Source organism: Brachypodium distachyon, chromosome 3 (assembly GCF_000005505.3).
Source record: "Brachypodium distachyon strain Bd21 chromosome 3, Brachypodium_distachyon_v3.0, whole genome shotgun sequence".
NCBI lineage: Eukaryota > Viridiplantae > Streptophyta > Magnoliopsida > Poales > Poaceae > Brachypodium > Brachypodium distachyon.
Window position 1 is genome coordinate 48,891,834 of NC_016133.3, and position 20,648 is coordinate 48,912,481.

The window sequence follows — 20,648 nt, forward strand, 5'->3', positions numbered from 1 at the left end:
GACGTGTTACGATCCCTTTTTCGGTGCTGATGGATATGATGCCGTGGCCGGCTGATCCTTCCCTGTACTACTACGGCGGCATGCCATACGCTTACGGTGGTGGCGGTTACCACGTACGGCGAACGACACGGCAGCAAGAGGACGGGATGCGACGATCAGACGTATCCGGACCATGGTTTCAAGAGAAGGTGCGGTGGACAATCTCTTAATTCAGTGGCGGATCGACATATATATACACGGTAACGTAGCAAGACAGGTACAAAAGCAACACATAAATTTGACAAGCTAGCGTCGTGAATCATTCGCAACGGACGGGCTCTCTCTTGGCTCTGCAGTCGGGACGAGCACAGCGTGGTTCCAAGCTTGAACCTCTGTGGTGTGGGCGGAGCTTAATCACTCTGGTTTATTTCGCGCCACGTTCGTCTGAAGTCTGAATCAAATGCCATCAACATCGGTCATCATATTTGCCATCCCAAATCCTCGCCATTTTTAATCCTCCTGGTCCTCGCCAACACCTCGTCAATGGCGATGTCGAACGCATCACTCATGTGCCCTTGAAACCTCACCCTGGGGTCCTTGTACAGGAGCCTGGGGATCATCCTGATCACCTCTTCCCTCATGGCAGCCACCTCCTCGTCCGTATACCTGCCCAGCACCTCCTCGATATCCACTTTCCCTTGCAGCACATCATCCGGGTCGATGAACACCGAGTAATTGCCGCCGCTTTTGTTCCCCTGCGGCGCGTGCCACCGGTACTGCTTCTCGAAGGTGGAGGCCTCGTGGAAGAAGACGGGGACGCATCCGGCGATGACGGCGTCGACGGAGGACCGGCGCATGAAGGAGTCCCCCCGCGGCTGCAGGCAGAAGCGGGCGGACAAGAAGAGGGCCACGAGCTTCTCGGGCGAGCGGCAGCCCTCGAGGCCGCCGCGTTGGCTGTCGCAGCCGAACATGCCGCAACGGGCCGGTACGGAGACGCAGGTGTCGATGACGCGGTCGCGGAGGAGCAGCGTGCCGTTGGGCCTGCGCGCGCCGGCGAACGCGAAGAGCCAGGGCCGGGGCGCGGCCCGGGCGCGCGCCTGCCATGCCGAGACGGCCCCGGACGACGACGGGTGGAAGTAGCTCGGGTAAGGCACGGCCATGTCGCGGCGGTCCCAGATGTTGGACTCGTAGGTGAGAACCGTCATGTTCCGGGGCTCCGCCCGGTCCAGGAACCGGTTGCCGCAGGAGCCGGCTTCCTCGTCGGGCTGCACGCGCCGCCGGAGCATCCACGTCGTCTTGGCCACCACCATGAAGTGGTCGCGCCCGCCGTGCGCCGCCCACTCCGGCCGCGAGGAAAGCCACCGGAGGAACTCCCCCGAGGGCCCGTCGCGCTCCGTGGCGTTGGCCTCGCAGGCGTGGCGGTTCAGCTCCAGGCCCGGGTAGTACGGCACGTACACCGCGGACGACGACGCCGGGTCGTCCGTGAGGCACTCGTAGTGCCGCATCCGGTTGTGGAAGATTACCTCCAGGGAGTACTGGTTCGTGTTGAACCACCCGTTGCTGGAGATCACGCCGTCGTCACCGGACGCGGCGGGAGCGAGTGCCGGGCCGAGGCCGGCATTGGACATGAGGACGCACGCGCCGTGCTCGTCCTCGAGTAACGACGAGGATCCGTCGACGCAGGCGTTGAGAAGATCGAACCGCGGGTGTATGTCCAGCATGTAGACGTACCGGCCGTCGCAGGACGGCGACCGGCGGCTGCTGGTAAAATCTTGGGCGAAAGCATGGGAGGAGGCGAAGGTGGCTTCGAGCGGGACGGAGGCAGCACGTAGACGGTGGTAGTAGGGGAACGAGTAGCGCAAGAGGGAGAGGTGGAAGAACTGGAGGTGGAGGAGGAAGGAGCAGATCCATGAGCCCACCAGGAGGAGGGCGTACAGGAGGCACTTGTTGTGGTAGTGAGCTTCCATGGCTGCTCGATCTAGCTTACAGGCAGCTTAGCCAGCTACTTGAAGAGTGTAGTAGTTGGCCAGCTGTGTGTGGTGCTTTTTGTATGGGATCACTGCCGGCGCTTGCAGGGGGGAAAGCAACAACAACAAGTATATAGTCCTAATGGTCGGTTAAAATTGACAGAGTTTAACTCAGAAGAAACCTAAACTTATACTCGTAAGAAGCAGGAAGATTCCAAAGAATTTGATTACAGGAAGATTCTATTACTCCCTCTGTTCCTTAAAGAGTCATATTAGCTTTCATTAAAACAAGATTTTGACCATAAATTACTATATTAAAGTATGGTTTATATGTCATGAAACCACGAGTATCATGAAGTACTTTTGATAACGAATCTAGCGATATTAATTTTATACCATATAAAACACGTCTTGATATAGTAATTTGTGGTCAAAGTCTTATCTAGGTTAATGAGAGCTAATATTCCATTCCTTAAGTAACGGAGGAAATACTTATTAGTATTCGAGATATCTATATTGTATAGAGTACTTGTGAAAGTTGGATGTGAAAGTTGGAGTACATTGGAGATCTTGCCAATGTCTACAACATTTACTACTGCGTAATAACTACTTCAAAATTTGCACAAATGAGACTATTTTTTCTTGTGAATATCGCTCCATTGATACTTCTTGGATCACGCGACCATTACTAGTTTCCAGCTCAAAGTGTTCCTTCAGGAACACTTCTTAGTTTAGGAGACTGTGCTTATTGTTTGCTTCAAAAATGCACTCTGTTTCACCGCCGATCACTTTGTACGAAGCACTAACTTCTCTTCTCCTTTTTTTTTCACTGTTTCACTAATTGTGCAAACTGAGTAATAAAATTAATCATGCATATATACGGCTAGCAGGTCAATGTAGCTGCGTGAATGGGGTGTGTGTGAGTTATGTGCGTCCATTCCCGTGCTCTCGATAAATTCATACATTCTCATATTAAGTGACGCAATATTACATGTATCTAGACGTTTTTTAAGTATAGATACATCTATATTTGGACAAGTTTGAGTCACTTAATATGAGACGGAGGAATACTATTAATTAAACGTAAATTAAATCAAGTGTGTTTTAGCAATTGCTTAATGCATACACTTAATCATGCACCCTTTTTAATTTAAAAAAAATAGGAGTACTTTCTTACTCCATTATTTAAGAATTTAACTTTGATCGTAGATTAAACAACAGCTGAATACTTTTTTCGAAAAAGCATAATACTTCCTCCGTCCCATATTAAGTTACGAAATATTACATGTATCTAGACACTTTTTGACTATAGATCCATACATGTTTGGACAAATTTGAGTCAGTTAATATGTGACGTAGGGAGCATATATATAAGGGCATCTTCAATAGGAGGTAGTAAGCAGGTACTAGTCTTACGTGATGAAGAGATGAAGAGAAAAAGTTAGTACTAGTTACTTGCAGAAGTAACAGCTTCTGTATGGTATCAAGAATGAAAAGAGAATGACATGTGAATCCATTAAAACAAATTAGAGAGATAAAAATAATTACCGACTTGCCATTGGAGATGCACTGATAACTCAATGTCTTCATTTTCCTCCGGAATCTTGATTGACGAAGATTGGCAGCTTGTCGCCACGTAGCATCCACCTTTTGCAGTATTCAAATCCTACGTTGCAGGCTGCAGTTGACTTGAGTTTCTGCTCATTAAGATTTGCTCATCGGTATTCCAAGCAAACCTCAGCCAGCAGATTAAAAATTTGAACAGTGCGTGTTCTCGTTTCCAAGCTCTAGTACACCTCGACGCCGGCCGTAGGTTAATATTTTGGAACGGGTTTCTCGGGCGCAAAAATCGACGACCAAGTGGTCAAGGCCAGGATCCCTTGCTGTCTAATCATCTGACTTCGAAATGCATACGGTGACATGCGAGTATGCGACATTGCTAGTCTATCTCATTTGCCACCGGGCATGCTCACGTATAGTCGAAGTTCTTGGTGACTCAACTGCTATCTAGCCCCATCTTCTCCACCACACACGTGTTTTTTTTTCTTTTAATCTCTGTCGACATGGGATTAACAGGGTGGTCCTCTCTTCCTTCTTTCTCTCCTTTCTCTCTCTCCTTTCTCTCTCTCCTGCCTCTCCTCTCCCTCACGACTCACGCTCTCTGCGCCATGGGGAAGCCCCGCCTCGGTGCCTGTCCGATCCAACTCCGTGCAGGAGAAGGAGGATGCCACGCCGTCGGGAGCAGCCGCCGTGGAGGACGTCTGGAGCTGTCGGGTCCCTGCACATGGATTGACTGCATCGAAGGTGTAATTTTTGTGCTGATTTAGTGGGGATCTTTCTGCTTATTTAGCGAGGATTGTGAATACCACTTGGTACTGTGATTGAGGATTGAGAGGTACCTGGTACTCAACTGTATAATACCATTTGTTTGACGTAGTTTAATGTGCATTTTAATGCTAACGTACTAAGATGTACGCCATGTACTAGTCATGTGTCTCGACGTATTTGTGATGTGCCTTGATGTATTTGCATGTGTCTTGATGTATTTGTCATGTATCTTGATGTGTCTCTGATGTGTCTTGATGTACTTGTCATGTGCTTCGATGTATTTGTGATGTGCCTTGATGTACTTGTCATGTACCTTGATGTGTCTCTGATGTGTGTTGATGTACTTGTCAAGTATCTGTCACGTACTGTGGTTTTTTTCTGAAAAAAATGTGATGTGCCATATGATACAATAGTCTCATAAATCCATATACACGAGGTACTTAAAAAGTGATAATGTACATGTGATGTACCATACGATGTACTCCTCTCCTAAGTTCATGTATACGAGATATTTGAAAACTGATAAGGTACAGTTTATTTATCATAATGTACGAAATATGTATTTCAAAACATGTTGTGTACCACAATGTACTTGAAAATGGGACAGAGATGCATAGAACGAGAGAGAACCAGATAAAAATAAAAAGTTGTCACTAAAAAAAAATACGTGACTGCCACAAGTACTAGTTCCCTGCTAATCTCTCTGTGTCACAAGTACTAGTTTCCTGCTAATCTCTCTGTAATATATGACAAAATAAATTAATTTGGTGGGTCTGAGGTGAAACATGTGACTGGAAAGATGGGCTAGATAGTGGGGGTGTCACAGCCCCCGCGTTACTCACATATAGCTCTAGCCACCTGCAATGGGCCGGCCACCAGGCGCCGACAAGCAGAGGTTACACCTGTGTTTCCAGCAAGATTCAGCTTTCAACTAGAAACATAGGACACCTTTTTCAACTGAGGACCAACATATTCCAAGAACGTAGGAGCCTTAAACCAAAATCGGCACTCGAGAAGAAGCCAGACTGTCTATCCCACATGTCAATGGAGGAAAATAAGTGGGCATTGTCGATTCCTTCCTTTCCTTGGCGTACCAAACAAGCAAAAGGTTGCAACAGTCAGGAACTCAGGATTCTTAATTTCGGAGTCCCGAATTCAGAGTTCAGGGCTCAACCTGACAACATACTGAAGTTTAAAAGTTCTCTGACAAAGAACGGGGCATGTAGAATTTTCTTGGTTAGATGATTAGTGTTTTGCTTGATTATTTTGAGTTTATAAACATCTCAAATAAAACAAGATTGTAAGTACAATGTACCTCTGCTCATCGCTTACCGTGGGGTAAACCCTACCCCACTTAAGGCACACAACTACACAAGTTTGTGTAAATATGATACACTACGTCAGCCATAGCCCATAGGGATTGAACCGACATGGATGAGCACGAACAGCCTCGCTCTCATAATTTGGTTTTGTTTCATTTTAATATTTTATGGGCATTAGTGGCAAAAATAAAAAGGAGATAACAAGCGAGAGCACGAGGTACACACGCGCACGCACCCTCCTGCCTCACTTAGTGCGGGTAATTAAGCGTTATCTCACTTTCGAACATATATGACACTACGCCATGTCAATCATAGGGATTGAACTAGGTGGGTGAAAACAAACAACCTCGCTGTCTTAATTTGTTTATTTTGGTTTAAGTTCTTATGAGCAACAGTAGCAAAAGGGAGATTATGATAATGTACAGTGAATAAAAATGTTTCTTGTCATAGTTAAGGCCGCCATGGGAACGAAGAATTATTGTAGGAACTCACAAGGAATGGGTTCCCACTTCCCATAGGATTTCTTGTGAACCCCTTTGGACCGTATAGTTGGCTTTGGAAAATCCTACAAGAATCCTTTGTTTCTTCATTGTTGGAGGATTTTCAAGAAATCCACTTAAACCTCATGTCTTCGTTTCCTTTGAGAAATCTAATGTAACGGTCTTTTTTTTTTCATCTTTTATCTTATTTCTTTGTGTTCAAGAAACACATATCTGCAAAATTTGCATGGAGCATCCAAATAGCTACATTATACAATTCAAATTTTTTCAATTCAGAAGAGATCCAAAAGACAGGCCATCCAATTTTCATGATTTTTCTATCATATGTTTCCAAATGTCACAAGAGTATGGCTTTCTAGTAGGGCATTTATGATAGGGAGCCATAAAGTTGCAGATTTGAAGGGCAGATAGGTTTATGGGTGCACTACTAGTTGCGCAAGCTTATGGGTAACTTCTCCTTTCGTTCGGCTTTATAAGGCCTGTCTGAAAAATTACAAATTCAAGATGGCGGTGTCTATGGTGAAAACCACATTGTAAATACTCCTTGAAAGTAATAATAAAAAGTTAAAAAAATATGTTAGGAAAGCAATGTTTTATATATGTGTGAAATTTCAAGTACAAACTCAAATGCACTTTTAGCAGGAAAACAACAAATTTAGTGTGAACAGTGGTTCTTCGGTGTTTGAAACTATTCATTTGCATTATTTCTCTTTTAAAATTCTTGCATATACAATTCCGTGAAACATCACAACTCATACTAATATTTTAAATATTATATCTACATTTAATCTCTCCTTTTGTTATGCCTTGGTTATGTTGCTCCCGTTTCAAAATATAAGACGTATTTTATTGACCAAGGGTTTGACCATAAATTACTCATATAATATGTAACTTATGTGATTTATAGCATAATCATTATGTAAGTTCTTTTGAATATGAATACAATGATAACTTGTTCAAGATAGGATTTCGCATATCAATGTACAAACTATTGGTCAAATTAAGCCTTAGTTAAAGGAAAAAAAAATATGCCTTATAATTTGGGACGGATAGAGTATTATTTTCCAAGTGGGAATTTAGCCGAACAAATGGAGTAGTGCGAAATCCTATCTTGAGCAAGTTATTTATTACAAAGTTTCACCTTACCAATGTATATGACACTTAAAAATATCTCCTCTTTGCACCATAGTTAAAATGCAACTCTGAAATGAACCAAATTCAATGTCTAGTTCACAACGAGGCGTCTATTCGGAAGTTTGATCTGTTTGTGGGGCCAGTGTGGACGTTGTTCAGTTGTGGAGCACTAAGGGCATATACAATAGTCGATAAGATTGTCTTTTCTTAGGTGTTCCACATCACTTAAGAAAGACAACAAAACATGTCGTACACTATATTACCTTTTAGCATACAATTAATTAAATACTCCCTCCGTTCCGAAAAGAAGGGCGTGTAACATTCTGCGCGATGTTCCGAAAAGGAGGGCGCGCTCCTCTTTTCTCCTCCCACCTGACGAAAGAGCCCCTACTTTCTGTCCACTCAACTGCCCACCCGTTTGATCACTTTATTGCCTTCTTGTTTTACTCTGCATGCAGATTCTTCCCCCTTTTCTCTTCTCCTCCCGAATACTACTCCTCCTGCTCCTCCTCCACTGCACCTTGCTGCCTCCGCCTCCAACTCCAAGAGAAGAACACCAAGACGAGATGAAATCAAAAAGAAAAATCGAGATGTTTGATGAGAAATCGAAGAGAGCTTGTTTTCCGTCTGTGGAGGACGAGTCAGCTCCGCTTGCCGTTGGCTTCACATGCCTGGCGACCACTCCAACGACGAGACCGATGATGGTGAATACCAGGATCTTTTGATTTGGGGGGAGAGCCAAGAAGATGGCTTCGACGAACTCTACGTCTGCAGCGAGGAAGAAGACACGGAAGAAGAGAAGCGCGTGGGTGGAGGGCGATGCGTCCGTCACAGCGAGCACTGTGACCCGCACGACAGCCACCGTGACGAGCCCGGCTGGCTCGGTGAGGGCACACGCGGGCTCGTCCACAGCGGCATGCACGACTTGCCGGTGGATGACGGCGTGCGCGGGGTCGGCCACGACACGAGCACGAGCGGCACGCACGGGCATGGCCACGGCTCCAGCGGACTCAGCAGCGAGCTCTCCATCGGCCGCGAGGAAGAAGGCGACCAGCACAGCGAGGACGGTGCGTGCGGTCTCGACGACGGCGTGTGCGGACTCGGCGGGGACATGCACGGCGGCACGGCGCGTGGACTTGGACACACGTGCGGCAAGCTCGGCATGCAAGGAGGTGGAATCTGAGCGGACGTGGGCAAGCAACAAGCAGCGTAGTGGTGGGCCCAATGCAAATTCTTCCGAATTGTTTGCATGCAAGGAGCTGGCTAGTGATAGCGACAGGAGCCCACAGCCAGAGGAGATTGCGTACGCACAGAGTACTACTCAAAGGGCAAACAGGTCCAAAATGAGATAACTTTGCACTGCATTGGTTTTGCTGCAAGAGATTATGCGCCCTCCTTTTTGAACGAAGGGAGTAAGTGTTAAGAAAATGTGAAATCCTAGTACAATGAGCAATTTGTCTTATCTTTGTCTTATTATTTTTGTGAAAAGATCATCTCTTAACTAAGAGAATGCATGTGTCTTCACGGACTGAGCGTAACTCAGGTGGTTGGTTCCTTGTGGTAGGTTCAAGTCTCCGACTTGACATGGATGCTCGCATTTTTCTGAATTTATTCCAAAATTTAACCGGTGTTGTGCTTTCAGTGGGAGTGACGTACCCGTCAACTACGAGATACCTGTGGTGATTTTGTCAATCTCAAGATGTTGTGCCGGAACAGTTTCTCGGAGGTGCTCATAGGGGTAGGTCGGTAGGGTGTGCGTGCATGTGTTCATAGGGATAAGTGTATGTGTGTCTGCGGCTGTACTGTGTTTCCTAAAAAGAAAGAATGCATGTGTCTTCCTTTATTCCTCTCTTACCCGCCCACCATTATGCTATGTGGCATTATTAAAAAAGGCTTATTTTACCCTAATGTACATGTCCAAAGATTGACTGTGTTCCCTAAAAAGAAAAAAGAGTGATGGTGTTCCCTAAAAGAAAATATTGACTGCGAGGTGTTATCGCGACATTTCCACCCAGACATGTGTGCACGGCAAAATAACACGAGAACAAAACACGCACGTGTGGATGGATGGAACCGTGCACAAAAACTGGATGTCACGTGGGGCCGAGGCACAAGAAGTGGACCGGGCACAGGAGTGGACTCGACTTGGATGGAGACCGGGAAAAGTGAGAGGGTGAGAGGCGGGCCAGCAAAAACACCTCCGCCGTGGATCCTGGTAACAGGCTGCTTTGGTGGATCCGTGGATGTGCCGAGTACAGCGTGTTGATCAGGAGATGGGCTTTGGGGAATGAGTTTTAAATTTGGCAACTAAATTACCCTTGAAATTATTGTTTGGGAATTGCAAAGTAGAGTTTGAGTAGCACTGCTGGTTCGAATGGCCTTATTGTGAGTCCTAAGAAAAAAAAATCTGGGTAGAGCCTAGAAAAAAAACAATGCAATTGTTGTGAGAATTAAAATGAAATCCACTAAGTCATTACTTTATTAAAAAAGATTACAAATCAGGATATCACAATTAACTGAATAGTCATCCCATCAACACCCGAAAACAATTCCATTCCGGAGGTCCAACAAACAGGGCAGAATAATGCGCAACATGGAAGCTAGAAGCATCTCGGTAACAAGGCACAAGGCACAGTTCAGTTCCAGTTCCAGAAGGGCGATGTTGAACCGTCGTCTCTCTTCTCAGAAGCAAGCATCCAGGAGACAGCAGCAGCAAAGGGCGGCCAAGCTGTTGCAACAAATATGACAAAGAGAGTCATGACATGATTAACCTCCAAGATGAGGAAGCTAGATGGCAAAACAAATCAAAATATCGACAATTATCTGTGCAAAATCAAGGTTGCGTCCAGCTAAGGTTGTACTCGCTCATATAATCTTTGTTCTTTTCTGTGCAGAGTCAGGACCCTGAATTGCCATATGCAATTTCCAAACTACGTTTTCAGTATTTTATGATAGTAGTGCTGGCGGCAGCCTGTACCCAAACACTGGCTATCGCGTCAGAGTCGTCGGAGGCATCTTCCATGGAATCTGACCAGAGAAGCGATTTTGATGCTACCGAGACATGGCCGCATGGGAAACGCCGTATTTTGTACAGTACGGAGAGAGGAATATCCCTCCTAGCGTAGGATTTCTCCGCCCCGTGTTTGACTCTAGAATTGGATCATAAGCGTACTCGACGCCTCGCACGGCAGGGGACACTCGCCTGCAGTGCCCTCGGGCAGTCGGGCTGAGCCAACCCCAGTTATCTAACTACCTAGTACTGGATCTCATAACTAAAATTCTTTAGACAAGCGATTTCACATAATCCGAGATGTGCAGGTAGCAGAAATCAGACAGAGGAACTCAGAAACATACCAGCCCTGCATGAAGGAAGGCCCGCTGCTCTGTTGCTGTTGCTGCTGGGGCGGGTATCCCTGCTGGCCGTAGCCGGGCGGCGGGTATCCCTGCTGTGGCGGCGGGTAGCCTGCCGGAGGGTACCCTGCCGGCGGGTAGCCTGAAGAAACCAAGATCCACACACAACAAGGTTAATTGACTTTTGTTAAACTCGATCGCCCAAAACGAAAAGAAAAGGGAGCCAGCGGAAGAGCAAGGGCGGGGATACGCTGTATATACCTTGCTGCGGTGGGGCGCCGACGGGTCCCTGCTGCTGGCCGTAGTAGCTCATCTCCTCCGCCTTGCCTAGCTAGCAAGGTCGCTCGATCCGGCCGGGGGTTGTTGCTGGCTTGCCGCTGGCTTCTTGCCTTGTGCTACGGGCGTTGGGGCGCGTGATTTTATAAACCGCGGCGGAAACGCGTGTGACCTGGCCAAGGCTGGCCCGGCCCCGGGTGCTACTGATCAGTAATGTATTCATTTCGCGCATCGAGCGTTCGGGGCGGACTTGTCGTTTGCCGCGTACTGGTAGTCTGGCACTACTCCACTTGCCTTGCCCTGGCCATTCTACGACCATGAGTTGTACGTTCCTTTCTTTTTCCCCTCTTTGATAATGACGACCGCGACTCGTTAGGTAAGAAAAGGACGCGTTATAGAGGTGCTTCGCTTCTAAGATTTGGGTTTCCTTCGTTGTACTCCCTGGGAAAAATTTGACTAGAGACTGGGAACGCCGAACGCCGGTCCTGTTTGGTTCTGGAACACATACATGTGGACGTGGAGTTCCGGGGACAGAGTTGACCGACCGAGCGTACTTGATTTGACCAACCGATTAAGCCAGGAAGAGGAATGATTGATTATTCAAGACGAATAAAGCGCATTGTTTGAGAACGAGAGTTCCTTTTGTACCCTTGCCAGAGCTTATTACTCGCATATTCGCCTACCAAGAAGCAGCACAGCACAGATCGTCGTGCCGAGAGTTAGCGCTAAATTTGGTTCTGATCGATCGTCTTTTCTAGGTTATTGTGCTAAATATGCTTGGAACTCGCTCTTTATGAATCGATTGTCCTTACGCTACGATTTGTATGGAACTATGATACTACTATGAATCGATTGTACTACAAGACTACAAGTCTTCACTTTCTTAATTAGGATGTTCGATGTTAGTTAGCCAAGAAAATCAATACTGAGAACAGTTTTCGTTCCAAATTCAGCCAACGCGAGAGCTAAAGATGCAATGAGTTGGTGGAGAGCTAGCTGGCCTACCCGAAAAGCCAAAGCCGAACGGAGACAAGTTTTTTGTTCAAGTCTGACCCTGATCAGGTTAACCCCGGCTGCATGCTGACTGGTGTGACGGGCGCCGGGCACCCGATCGGGAATGCAGGTCCCATATATGTCTGCCGAGCAAACCGTGGGATTCCGTCAGTTCGTTGAATATTGAGTTCTAAGCAAAGGATCACGTACCTGTTAATTGTGTAACTTATTGAAGAAGCTTCTATGTGCCAAAATTGTATGGAGCCATGTTGTACCACGCATGTGCTGTCAGAAGAATGAATATTCCCTCTGGCCGGAATTACTTATCGAAATATTACATGCATCTAGACGCTTTTTAAATATAGATATATACATCCATATTTGGACACATTTGAGACAAGTAATATGGATCAGAGGGAGTAGTTTTTTTTTACCATGACGACAACTGAATAGGTTAGAGTATTTCCACTCGCAGGAGAAAACCCACTTCCAAAACTGTTTTTTTTCTTCCAAACTGCTCCACTAGCTCCCCTAAAACACTTTACAATGAGTAAAAATTTTGGGAGGAAAGAAAAACCTCTCTAGGCAACACCCGGAGGAGAAAAAAGAATTCCTCCTCCGCGTTCACTCCCAACTGCCGCCAACTTTCTCCCGCCGCCGCCCGGAGGGTCGCCGTCGGCCTCCCTCGTCCTGGCCCGAAGGTTCCCCGCCCCTCCTCCGCCCTCACCGCGGCCCGCCCCGCCCGCATCGGCCCAGTCGCGAAGCCTGAGCTTGGCTACCCGCCACGGGGGCTATCTCCCCGAACGCGCGGCGGAGGCACGGCCGCACATCACCGCCCCCTACTCCCTCCATCACCGCCGCCCGCAACTCCTGCACGATCTCGTCGGCCGGTCCAGTTGGTGATTTTTTTTTTCTTTTTTCAATTGATGTTGCTCTTTTTAAAAGAAAGACTGTAAGAGAGACCCATATATAATTGTGAGCACTAGGATTTGAACCCTGATGTGTGGAGTCATGCACCCACAACTCCACCACCACACCATGAAGTGTTTCTCTTCAATTGATGTTGCTTGTGATGTCAATTTTGCAAATGGTAGTTGTTGAATTTTGGAAGTGGAATGCAAATGGTAGATGAAGGGGATATGGTTATATGCTCATTGTTGCTATTGTATTCGATGGATTTGGTATGTTTGGCTTGCCATATGTTGAAATGTGGAGTTTATTTGAGGTGATTTGTGCAATAGGATGAGAGTTAGAAAATTTTAGGGAGGCAATTTTTCTCATGCTGGTGTAGAGGAAAACCGTGAAGGAGAAAGTAATAGGGTTTTCTCACTCCCAAAAACCTCTTTTTTCACCTCCAGTTTTTCTCATGCCGGTGGAGATGCTCTTTGTATGTTTGTAGTTGCTGAAATGGCGGATTCACCTGCTACATTACAATACCTCGCTCCTTATACGGGAGCCGCCCTATAACACGAAAACTGATTTCGGCAGACCCGCGCAGAACATAACAAAAGCAATGGTTTTGTTTCAAAGATGGAGTAGTTATATATGGCCAGTGATGGAGCTTGAAAAAATATCAAGGAGGCACAAATACCAATTTAAAATAGGGAGTGTCTTATCGATCTCAGTCGACAATCATAACGATCCGATTAAGGATTTTCCATCCTTTGTATCTGCATAAATTTTAGTGATTTGATCGAACGGTTGTTAGCATCGATTTAGAAATAGCAAAAAAAATGAATATTTCAAATGCTAACTCAAACTATTTTTATTAGAATAAAACTTGTAGAAAGACATTAGAGTTTGGTCATATAAGGTCTGTTGAACCAGTGATATGTGGGCTTGCTAGGAAGAAGGAAATTGGTCAATCATGGACTTCTAGAGATGTGAAAACTAGCTTTATTCAGCCCAAAGGCCCTGAACGAGTAGAGGGCCGGAAGGTGGATCCACCTCTGAAAACTAGCTTTATTCAGCCCGAAGGCCCTGAACGAGTAGAGGGCCGGAAGGTGGATCCACCTCTGTTTTCAGGCGACGATTAGGAACACCCACGGCACATGCACATACAAATTGTCTCCGCTGGAGGTCATTTATATCTCTCCGAACTCACAATTTAATGATCGTTTAATGAAATCCTCCGTTTCGCTGAAGTACCATCATCCTAAAATAGGGTGTCAAAATGATTTTCCTCTGTGAAAAACTTAATCGTCCAACCCTTTCTTCCTTTCAGGCCTTGTTCGTTTCCACTTTCCAGCAATCACTGCAGGGATCGACAGGGAATCTAGGGAAATTGAACTGAATTTCAAACCTTCCCTGTCAATCCCCACCGTGAATGGCAAAAAGGAACTGGCCCTCAAGTAATTGATCACCTTCTAGTTTCTTTTTTGGCATTGCTGTTGTCCCGGCCCAGGAGTACTCCTCGTTTGGTCCACTATTTTGTTTTTTCTTTGCTAATATGGCTCGAAGAGAGTTCCCTCGAACAAAAAAACATGGCTGGAAGATTGATCTAGGAGTAATCTTCTATATCTAAGTAGAAACAACCCACCATTTGATTTTTTTAAACATACAAGTATGTCACATCATCACATAATTAATTTGTTCACACCTATTTAGTCGAAAACACATTCTTTTGCACATCTATGTATGTTACTTTCATCAAGTTATTCCATGAAATGGAATGTATAATTTTATTATGTTTTCAGTTTTGAATACTCTTTATGTTAATTAAAAATTGTCGCAACAAAAGTGCGGGCCATCGTCTAGGGAAAAAAACAGCCTCCGTGTCTATTACTCCGTACTAAGAAAACAGCGGCCGTGTCTGTAGTTATCTTTCCTTTTCTATTCTTTGTATCTAGACTCGGAAACGTTCACGGTGTTGGACCGACGCACAAGCGGATACCATCCCCGTGCCGCCCGGATCACAGTAGCCCCGTCCGTGAAACTCAAAACAGCCAGGAAATTAAGCACAACCCCAACTTCGCTACGTCTAAAAGAAGAAGAACACGCAACGGTCCGAGTCCGACCACATTACATCAAAACCGCCAGAAAGGACGCGCAACCCAACTTCGTTACGTCCAATTTGAAGAACACGTGACGAATCCGACCACATTACATGCACACGAGGTGTCATCGTGTGCGGCCGTGCCTCCGCCGCGCGTTCTCGCTTGGCAAAAGTTCATTCGGCTCTGCCAGATGGACCCGTGGCGGGCGCAAGTATCCAGCCGAGGTTTCCCCTGTTTTGTTTGGTCCGGCTCTGGGCCGAAGTTTGACCTCGCAGCCGGCGTCCAACGTGCCATTTTTTGCCGTGCATGTCTTGCTCAGTTCGCACCTCCATCTTGTAGCTTTTTGTGGCACTGTCCTCCGCGGGCAGCAAAGTTTTCAATTTCTTCGTTTTTTCTCTCTCTCGTCTGCGACCGCGATGGCTGCCTTACACATATGGGGCGAGTGTTCAATACACATATGGTTTGAATTTTCAAAGCCTGGTATGTTTGTATTTAGAGTAAAATACAGTCACGGTCACTGGACTTGGTATCGATTCTTAATTTAGTCACTGTATTTTGTAAATCGAAAGTTATGGTTCGTGAACATGGTGAAATATCCCACGTATGGTCACTGGTACAGTATTTTGTACGTATGAGTCCGTAGACCGTGCCAGCTCAGCTCGGACATTTGCATTTTGTCCCTAAAAGATAATTCATAGGGACCTGAACGCATTTTTTGCATTTTTTCAAGGGGCAAAATGCAAAAATCTGAGCTGAGCTGGCACATGCTACGGACCTATACATACAAAATACAATAAGGCGACCACATGTGCGATATTTTGTCAAGTTCGCGAACCGTAATTTTCTATTTCTAAAATACAGTGATTAAATTGAGAATCAAAACAAGTCATGACGCTTGTATTTATGCAACCCCCATGTGGATAACAAAGGTTGGTTTTAACTTTCTAAAATATAAATCTATTTTGCAGTTTGAGCTATGACATCCTTCTCTTCGGATACTAGTTCACATCTCCTATTGGTTATGATTAAATTTCACATCATTCACAAGAAGAGCACATACAGAGCACCAGGCGGTCCTATTTTGGTGCTTGGCAGTTGGCATTCATAGACCAAGGATGGAATTAGGATTTAGCTACAAGAGAGGCGGACAAAGAACATTCAAGATTGAAGAGGACATAGTAGGAACAATCGCATAGTTTTTTATCCTAAATACAATTAAATACGGCATGGAAACAAAAATTCAGTAAGGCAAGCCTCTGCTTCCTATTTGATGCGCCATGGCGATGGTACACACGCGTGACAATGACCACATGTCATGAGCTAGGCCGTAGTTGATCATATACATTACTCACTCCGATCCAAAAATTTACTAAATCAGCGACACTTATTATGTATCGGAAGTAGTAATAGTTAATTGTCAACAACAAATATGTAGGTTGAGCCAAGGTAAGTCCTAAGGCCGAAAAATCAGAGCTCGAATATGTGTACTATGAAAATAGGTGTGGCAGCGGCATGTGCTAAGACTCTTGGGAGGGAACGTGAGAGTCAATTTGCGACATGTCTTTATTCGGCACCTTCTCATCTTCTTTAATTTGAAAAAAAAAACTTCTCATTTCTTTGAAATGCAAACAGTTAATCTACCGCAATAGACTGAGATGGCAATGTTATTTGCCATCGAAACTAAAGATAAAATTATTATCAAATGCCATTAATATGTAACAGTTTTTTCTTCTAATTACTTAGGTAATATCCATAGGAAAAGAGTGCAGACCGGTGTGAGATATGCCACGGATGTTCAATTTAATTCAATTATGCTTTTTAAAAAGAACACATTATACTCATGCAATACTAACAAAATACGAATATTCCGTAAATAATAATATAAAATATATCTAGGAGGGAGAAAACATGGACCGTTCTTTCTTCGGTCACAAGAAAACCAAACACGCCTAACGCAAGTGGTGCATGTGAGAAAGGAATCCAACCATGTGGATACTAAACGAATTGCAAATTTTATCAAGGACCAAATACAAACAAGCTCTCCAATATAAAGCAACAGGCGGACCAAACTTCTCAATTTCAGAAAGATCTCGGCAGAGATACAGAGGAAACGCAAAGCCGCCAAACTTCGAAGGGGTGGAGCAGGAGGCGAAGCAAATGGCGGAGACCCCGAGCAAGGTCGAATCGATGAGGAAGTGGGTCGTCGACCACAAGCTCCGAGCCGTAGGTAAATATCTCGTAATTTCTCCTTTCCTCTGCCCGGATCTAGATATTTTGAGTCGGTTTCGGATGTATCGATTCCGTCAAATCTCTGCAACTTCACACGGAGATTATTAGATGTTTCTTAGGTTTCTTTATCTGACAGTATCTTGCAATCCTGTGTCGATTTCTTCGTTCTCTTGTTCTGTTGGGGGATTGTTCCCTTTCCCCCCCAATTGTGAGGTTATTTCCGCCCAAATGGTCTGCAACATATTCTAATTTTGTTTACATTAATGCTCTGTGGCGAGGAAAGGTTGTCTATGGCTAGCTGGGATCACTAGCTCGGTCGCGTACAACTGGTCGCGGCCCACTATGAAGACCAGCGTCAAGCTCATCCACGCAAGGTTTGCGCATTTCTCATCTGATGATTTCGCCCCTTCCTAATTTTTGCGCCTTTCTTAGCATGCCATCTCATCACACGAATTTGACAATGGAAGATTGATTTTGAAGACTATCATTAGGAAAATGGTTAATTAATTTCGAGCACTACCACAATAGGAATATTGATTACTGAAATCATCAGATAGATCATAAAATGCTGATTCTGATTGCATGCGGTTGTTTCCTGGAGTCATTTAGGGCCATTGCATTTAGAACAGACCCAAGCGATCCATGTTATACCTAAATGTAGAAACAAAAGCTCAAGCCTTTTTATGTTAGTAGGAAATTTCCATTATGATTCATGTAGTTTGGTTAAGTACACATCTATTTTTTTACGTGAAGGTGAAGGTACATTGTCTTTTTTTAGCATGAACAACCACTGCTTTGTTTCTGTCATTATTAAATTTAGGTTGCACATGTACGTTACAACCTGCATGACTATGAAGTATTATCTTAAAGCTGGAAGAGTACAGTTTTGTTGATTGGATTTCTAAGTTTCTAGGTTTGTAAATATCTACTTGTCATATGGGCATATATGATGGCTCCACCACAACCTTACCAGTATGTGCATTCTCTAATTCCATATGAAGATAGACTGGTCCATTTTAAAACCAATCATTCTGCCCCTATGTATTTCCAAGCCAATGGGCGCTTGCCCTCCCAATCTGTACTCCACCGCTAAATTTTGTGTGCTTGGTTTGTAAGTCCACTTTGCTTCAACAGGGAAGTACCAAAATATGTTCATTTCACCAGACTGGGGACTTTTTTTGGCACATTAATGAAAATTTGGCGTGTGAACAATTGACCAATCCTAGTTCATATTTGTGATGAATTGGAGTTATCAAATTCGTGGTTACAGTTTCGATATGCAAAATTTCGCATGTTAATGTTCGTCGTGGCTTGGTGACATAAACTAAACATACACACCCATAAACTTACAGGGATTCAGTAACATATGAAAATATTGTCTTTTCCAAGTTTAACAAGCTAAGGTAGTAAGGTGGCAAGGCCAGAGAATTAATTAGAGGTTGCTTAATTTCTGAATTCAAACTTGCAACACATTAATAGCCTTTTGTTGAAGTATGTCAATGCACAGGAACATGACACAAATTATTGATGTAATATGCTGGCCGTGCAAAATCTAAATACCGTGTGACCTTTAGACCTCAGCTATCCCTCAAGTAGTATCCTGCAACCTGTAACTTTTTTTCCAAATTGATCATTTTTCTATAGATACAGACTTCTTTGGATCTGTCTTTCATCTCACTAAATTTTATTCTTTTTAGCTTGGCAATTTCCCCTTTGCCCACAAATTGCTTTTTATTCATATCATTTAAGTTTGACTTTAAAGATGGTAGTACTGCAGGAACTTCTCCTAGCACCCATGCCTGCGTGAAAATGTCCGCCTGCAGCTGTAGCCTTTTTATGTAACATGTAGGCACTCTAGTTGTTTATGTAGGTTTGATTAGATTCCAGATGGCTGCACCTACGAATCAAATTCTTCATCCCATAATTCAGAAGTTTGCTGTCATATCATCTGAAAAACTATTTGACCATTGCAGGTTGCATGCTCAGGCTCTAACGCTGGCTGCCTTAGTTGGTTCTGGATTAGTAGAGTACTATGATCGAGAGTATGGCTCTTCTGGACCAAAGGTGGACAGATACACTAGGCAATACATGTCACACTCGCATAAAGATTAAGCTCTTCATGCTCGAAGCTGGATACTGGATTAGTTTTAGGTTCTTCTTTGGGTGCCATTAACTGGTCCCCGTGATGGTTCCTAGAGTCTCTGGTACTGCGAAACGAAATTATATACTTGCCAGGAATTTCCTGAGCAATGAGGTCGTAATACAGATATGGTCTGCATAACTTGAACCTCAGATTGCACCCTGTAACAAAGTTTGTTGGCAATCTTGGTACTATTGGTACTTCTTTTCTCTGGTTATAAAAAAGAGGGAGTTCCTCTGCTGCACTGAATTATCTGAGATCCTGTGTTGTCTAACTCCTGTTCGTCGTTCGTGTATGCTTTTTTTTTGACAGCCATTCCTGTATGCTTCTACTACTTCTCTAGTTCTCTGCCGAATCGTCAGTAATTAAGGAAGAGCAGAAAAAGGGTCTAACGACGTGGATATCAACCACTCTGTTTTTGAGGGATCAGGGATAGGGAGGGAACAGGTATAGCAGTTAGCAAATATGTTACCTCATACTGTTAAAACAAATGATTTTGGGTCTAGTCGAACAAAATATAGTTCTCAGGACGTGTTGGACTTTGGATGCTCCCAAGGTATTCGAGGACAACTATTTCAAGTTGGAATTCCATTAGGATCTTGCAAGTTGTAAGGATTATACTCCAATATATAGGCTGGACTGCTTAAACACTGTTATAATATTCAAAATTCTTAAAATAGATCACCAAAACATGAAAACAATGTAAGACCGTTGTCAAAGTACATCTAGTGTGTTTTCAAATAACATGAAAAAATTGAGGTAATTGCATTGGGGGTCCTACAACTTGGCACTGATGTGCACTTTAGTCAAACATGCAGCAAATTGAAAAGGCGCGAACCCGCCTCCTCTCACTCTCTCACCCGTTGTTCGCACCCTCTCTCCTGAGTCATGTGGGAAAGTCTATTCGCCGTGGCCCAAATTTTCCATCTCAACCACTTTTAACTTCGACACTGACAGACATGTTCTGAGCTGCTAGTTCGAACTCAAGACCCAATTATCATCACACAGTTTCTAGCAATCTTTCTCTATCTCTACATACTTGGCATCCATCAATGGACGCTACTGACGACACCATATACTTCATTCGGTTCCTCGATCTCAGATGAAAACTGTAGCAAAATGCAAAATCAAATCTGATGAATTTGGTTGAAATCAACAACTTAGAGAAAAAAAAGGAAGACACTAACCTTGCTTGAATCGTCGTAGAGAGGCCAAGACATGATCGAGGAACCGCCTTGCTCATGTACCTACCATGCTTTGGCATCGTGTCAACCACGGGCGATGAGAGAGTTCTTGCGGATGGGGCGCGAAGGAGCGGCACAGAACAAATGACTCATCGGCGCTGCTACAAACCGGGCCAACGACCAACCTAAGGTTAGTGATTTCGCCCAAATGGGAAAGGAGTCGGGGATTTGAAGGTGGCGCTTGAAGGA

At 44.6% G+C, this 20,648-nt stretch overlaps 2 protein-coding genes and 1 long non-coding RNA gene across 3 annotated transcripts; 1 reads left to right on the forward strand and 2 right to left on the reverse strand.

Moving 5' to 3' along the window:
- Positions 1-201: 201 nt before the first annotated feature.
- Positions 202-2,028, reverse strand: LOC100825026 (xyloglucan galactosyltransferase KATAMARI1 homolog). The gene has a single exon (XM_003575215.3). The coding sequence runs from the start codon at positions 1,944-1,946 to the stop codon at positions 459-461; it is 1,488 nt and encodes a 495-aa protein (XP_003575263.1). The 5' UTR covers positions 1,947-2,028; the 3' UTR covers positions 202-458.
- Positions 2,029-9,680: 7,652 nt separating this feature from the next.
- LOC100825331 (cysteine-rich and transmembrane domain-containing protein WIH2) lies at positions 9,681-11,042 on the reverse strand. The gene is made up of 3 exons (XM_003575216.4): positions 10,843-11,042; positions 10,585-10,723; positions 9,681-9,958 (listed from the first exon to the last, which is right to left on the reverse strand). Exons 1-3 carry the CDS (start codon positions 10,892-10,894, stop codon positions 9,913-9,915), a joined length of 237 nt encoding a protein of 78 aa, XP_003575264.1. The 5' UTR covers positions 10,895-11,042; the 3' UTR covers positions 9,681-9,912.
- Positions 11,043-16,911: 5,869 nt separating this feature from the next.
- LOC100823182 lies at positions 16,912-19,472 on the forward strand. Its single transcript, XR_001406592.2, has 3 exons — positions 16,912-17,073; positions 17,359-17,449; positions 19,049-19,472. It is a non-coding gene; the product is annotated as an uncharacterized LOC100823182 (long non-coding RNA).
- Positions 19,473-20,648: the final 1,176 nt, after the last annotated feature.

Bases quoted from the DNA above. Each gene is read 5' to 3' on its own strand.
- LOC100825026 (XM_003575215.3), bottom strand. From the start codon at position 1,946: ATGGAAGCTCACTACCACAACAAGTGCCTCCTGTACGCCCTCCTCCTG.
- LOC100825331 (XM_003575216.4), bottom strand. From the start codon at position 10,894: ATGAGCTACTACGGCCAGCAGCAGGGACCCGTCGGCGCCCCACCGCAG. The intron at 10,724-10,842 runs GTATATACAGCG...TGGTTTCTTCAG, and splicing joins CGGCGCCCCACCGCAGCAAG to GCTACCCGCCGGCAGGGTAC. The intron at 9,959-10,584 runs GTATGTTTCTGA...TTGTTGCAACAG, and splicing joins CCTTCCTTCATGCAGGGCTG to CTTGGCCGCCCTTTGCTGCT.